Consider the following 4,719-nt stretch of genomic DNA (forward strand, 5'->3'; position numbering starts at 1 on the left):
CAGACTCACTCATTTCCATTGTCTTCTTGTTAGGTTTTACTGTTTTCTCCTGCCTGCTAATATCAGTTTGAATCCTTCAGGTGAATTTTTCATTTCAGTTATTGTACTTTTCAAATCCAGAATTTATTGCTTCTTTTTAGGTTTTTCTCTTTATTAATATGTGCATTTCATTCATCATTTTCCTGACTTTGTCCACCTCTTGGGTGTTTTGAGCATCTTTAAGGTGATTATTTTCAAGTCTTTGTCTAGTATATCTGCCAGCAGGTCTTTTCCAGGGATAGTTTGATTAGTTTTTTCTTTGAATGGGCTATACTTTTCTGTGTCTTTGAATGTTTTGTGATTTAACAGTTCAAAACTGGACATTAACAATATCAGATGAGGGCCCTCCCTACTGGTACAAGGGGTTAAAGCACAGTACTATGAAGCTATCCACTGTCACTGCAGCAGGAGTTCGATCCCTGGCACTGGAGGTGACCCATATAGTGGGTCTCCTCCACTGCTCCCCTCACAAGTGTATTTCACTTGATCTTCCTGTTCTGCTCCCCACTCTGTCTCTGGGGAATCCTCTTACCCTCTGCACCTTTGGCCTTTACCCCAGTTCTTGTATGTACAAATAAATCTAAAAAAAAAAAAGACATATTAAAGCTATAAGCAATCCATATAGAAACCAAGAAAATAATATGCTGTTTGGTAGAAATGATTTGACATATAAAATTTATTTATTTGATTATATTTTAAAGGGTAGGTCAGAATCAAACTCATGTTCTTAGTAGAATCACTGTAAACAGACTAAAGGAGCTCTTTGTTTGCTATGGAAACTTTAGACAAGCTGGCCATTGGTAGCCTGGGAAGCCTTTTCCTTCCCTCCAGACACTCCTGCTCCTTGGGAGATTTGGGGAATGTTAGTGACAAATGATCCTGAACAAGCTTGCTAGACCCTTTCAACTCCTCCTGCAGGCAGCAAGGTGAACTGGCTTATTTTTTATCTGAAGTCATTGCTTGTTATGCAGGCAGGTTACCAGAGAATAGAATGAAAAGTTGTCTCCACTGCAGGTAATTTCCAAAGATAGGCATGGGTGAACTCAGAGCTTTTGCCTGGTTAGCCCTTTGGATGATCAGAGAGAGAGAGTTGCTACCAATAGATCTCAGGTCTGTGATCCACTGAGACCTCAGTGTGCTATATTCAGTTCCTTGATGAAAATGTGCTGGGAAAGCCATCTCTGGGTAGAGAAGAGTAGTTTATTACAACGATGGTGCTATAAGAGGAGATTCAAAGCAGCAAACAGCGGGCAGTGTCCTCTCCTCTAGGACCCCAATGATCACTTCACACCTGCCAGCTTTATAGTCCAAGCAAATGCAACTGGGAGAGCAGAGGGTGGCACATGGGGCAAGTTAATGAGGAGACCATCAGTGGGGTCTGTGGACCACTTCAGCTCTTTCTGGATTCCCAGCATTGTTATCTGCAGAACGGAATTGAGAGAACATCAATGCACTGATATAGACAGGAGATTGTGGGAAACTACCACCGTGGGCCAGGGCAGGAAGACAGCCAGAAAGGGGAACAAAGGTGGGGGAGAATCTGGGGAAGCAAGAAAAATAGAGAACACCTGCCAACTTCCTTAGGAAAAGGTAAATTTCAGAAAGGATGGATGGAGGCTCCTTACCCGTGTAGTTGAGGTAGCTTTGGGGGTCTCAAGTCTTAAGATTCCACTTTCTGGCCAGTTGAGGAAAATGGCATAAACAACGGATTCTTTTGAAGTATACCTAGGAAAACAAAAGACAATTTCAAAGACTCCCTGACTCGTAACCTTAGGCGTGTCTCTTTTAGCTACCAATTCCAAGACCTGGGGCTTGGCACTGCCACTGGGAGCACAACCACCCTGATACCCACTGAGGTTCACTGGAAGAAAGTCTCCTATGAAGCTCTTTTTGGTCATATCTTCCCCTTTCCCTCTCTATTAGGTTGAAAGTTTTAAAAAAAATGTAACTGAAGCCATTGCCTTATCATTCAAATCTTTTTTCAACTACGAATCCACGTGGTAACAGCTGAGGGTGTAACAAGGGTAAGATGCAGCGAAGGCAGATGCGTTGTGAGATTTCACCACGAGTAGAGAAGAGGATGAACAGCACTGAGCAGAAATTCACCCAGACTCGCGGGTGGCCTGCTTCCCCTGACCCTATAGTGTGGCACTGGCTACACCTTTTCTGAACACGCAGTGTGAGCCTGGCATTCTGCGTGGTGCTTGATGTTGTCTCATTTAGCTCTCACAGCAACTCCAGGAAGGTTCAGTATCATCACCCTAGTTTACAGTTGTAAAAAAACAGAGGCCTGGATCAAATAACTGGATCCACAATTCCAAGAAGCACGACTCTTTACTTACTAGATTCGTCATCCTAGGCAAGTTAGATTGCTGCCCTGGGCTCCCTTCCTCACTTGTAACATGGGGGTTAACAGGACTGACTTCATGGATAGTTGAGGGGGCTAAGTGAGTGGACAGGGCTTAGAGTGGAGCTTGACATACCGTGGGTGCCACTCACGCATGGACTACTACTTTTAGGAGCAGGGTAACGTGTCACTGATTGATGTTACTACCAGTCTCCTTCACCAAAGATGTGCTGATGGCCTCAGACACGAACTTGGGTACAAATATAATGGCAGAAGAATAGCTGTAGACAGCTGTAGGGCCCCTGCGGTGACTTGCAGCTGGGCTTAACCCCGCCCTGTGGACTCACCAGACGGATGTCGTGTTCTTCTCCAACTGCACCCGCCATGGTTTAGAAGCGTAGATGGCCTCCCCGTTGATGCTCAGCCACTTCCCGACAGCAAGAAGCCTTTCTTGGAAGATGGGAACAATCAGTCCATCTTTAGTTGGTCCAATGTTGAGAAGATAGTTGCCTCCCAAACTCACCGTCTGGACCAGTTCCTGGAAGGTGTGAACACACAGGTGTTAAGAGGAGAATAAATGTCTAAGTAAATAAATCTTTAAAAAAAAAAAAGAGGAGAATTAGAAGCAGAATAATAAAGACACATCATCTCCCTGCTCTGTGAATAGCCTTTATCCTTTTGAAAATATTACATATTTTTGCCATTATAAAAGCAGGACAGGTTTACGTGAGAAAACTGAGAAATCTGCTATAAGATGGAGAAATTGGTTAACGTGTATTCAGGGAGCCATCGGGCACGTCCTTGTGAAGCTGTTTCCAGGGAGTTGGAAGCGGTAGGCTGAGTCAGGTGCCAGCCGGCCAGGGGTGAGCAGAGAAGGTGAGCACAAAGCACAGGGCCGTGAGGCATCACAGGGGCTGGATAGAGCCAACTCCGGGGCCAGAGAGGGGAGATGCAAGTCTGCTGTGGAGACTCTGGGGAGCTGGAAGAGAGCTGAAGTGTCAGAACGTGAGGGGCCACATAAGCACATGCTGGAAAGGGGAAGCGTCCTGCCCACAGACGGTTCTCCGGGCTCTGGCGTGGGCTCTGGGCATACTGCGCCTCCCACCAACCCACGTCAAGGCAGTCACCAGAAATCAAGAGAACATTTAAAAAGATGAATCCCTTTGTTTGCTGTAGTCACCTAAAACTACCCCACACTAACTCTGGATGTTTCCTCCCAGTCTTGGTCTTTTGCCGTTAGTTTTATATGGTTGCCAGAATATGTAGATTACTTTTTAAAATGTAACTCTCTAAGCATTAGCTTACTGTATATTCATGAATATTTTAATAATGAAGGAAACTCCTCAGTCTACTTACTTACCCTTCACAGTGGCAAAAAAAAAAATGAAACCACCCCTACATTCAATAGAAAACGGCCTGAGAAGAAAACCTCTGTCTACAGAGCTTTCTTCTCTAATTATAATTATCTCCTTACAGGCCCTTCCTGGTGGCACAACAGGTTAAAGCACAGCACTATGAAGTCTACAGCCACTGCAGCACGAGTTCCATCCCTGGCCAGGGAGCTGACCCACATCGTGCAGCAGACCTCTGCTGTCTCACTTGCTGCTCCCCTCAGCAGTGTACTTCAGTACACCTGCCTGCTCTGCTCCCCACCCTGTCTCTGGGAACTCTTCTCCACCCCTGCATCTCACGCTAGCACCCTAACTCTTCTATGCATAAATAAATAAAACTTTAAAAAAAACCAAATTTCTCCTTAGGGGAGTTTCTGTGAGGACAGTCAAGAGCCCTAATGGCTCTGACCGACACTCACACCTAGGATGCTGCTACCACGCTCTGTGACGAGGCTCGTTTCAGAAAGGAGCGACTAATAACCAACTCCCAGGCATCTTACTGAAATGATCTCCACATCACTGGCAAGGTTGGATAGCACCATGTTGCGACGGTAGCCCCAGGACATCTTGTCTATGCTGGTGCACATCTCCCACTTGTGATCCGGCAAGGTCTGTGGCTTGAATTTATCTTGACAGTTGTAGTATCCTCCATGGTGGCAGGAGCAGTTCTGGCCCCATCGGTCATTCACTACTACCTCGTCCTAAAGATGCCAAAAGCATTGGATCATCAGGTGTCAATCCATTTAGCTCTGTTTCAACAATTCAAGAGTCTGCTTGCAACAAGGAGTAGGCTTGACTTAGAGAGGCATCCTAGGGGCCCTTTTGCACTAGAGGAGGATTTGGTCAAGTCTGGAGACATTTTCCACAACTGGGGTGGTGCTACTGCCATCTAGTGGCTAGAGGCTAGAGACGCAGTTAAACATCTGAGCCCTAGACAGACCA

General features: G+C 45.6%; 1 protein-coding gene across 1 annotated transcript in view; it reads right to left on the reverse strand.

Annotated features, from left to right (window-relative positions):
- Positions 1 to 1,221: 1,221 nt before the first annotated feature.
- Positions 1,222 to 4,719, reverse strand: part of FUCA1 (fucosidase, alpha-L- 1, tissue) — a gene marked incomplete at its 5' end in the record, with an annotated part of 13,174 nt that continues 9,676 nt past the window's right edge. Inside the window, 3 exons of the mRNA XM_004679378.2 lie at positions 1,222 to 1,460; positions 1,665 to 1,764; positions 2,734 to 2,924. Coding sequence (XP_004679435.1) covers positions 1,320 to 1,460; positions 1,665 to 1,764; positions 2,734 to 2,924 — 432 coding nt within the window. The remainder of the gene's footprint in view (positions 1,461 to 1,664; positions 1,765 to 2,733; positions 2,925 to 4,719) is intronic.

Source organism: Condylura cristata, unplaced genomic scaffold, assembly GCF_000260355.1.
Source record: "Condylura cristata isolate star-nosed mole 26May11 unplaced genomic scaffold, ConCri1.0 scaffold00008, whole genome shotgun sequence".
In the NCBI taxonomy this organism is placed as follows: Eukaryota; Metazoa; Chordata; class Mammalia; order Eulipotyphla; family Talpidae; genus Condylura; species Condylura cristata.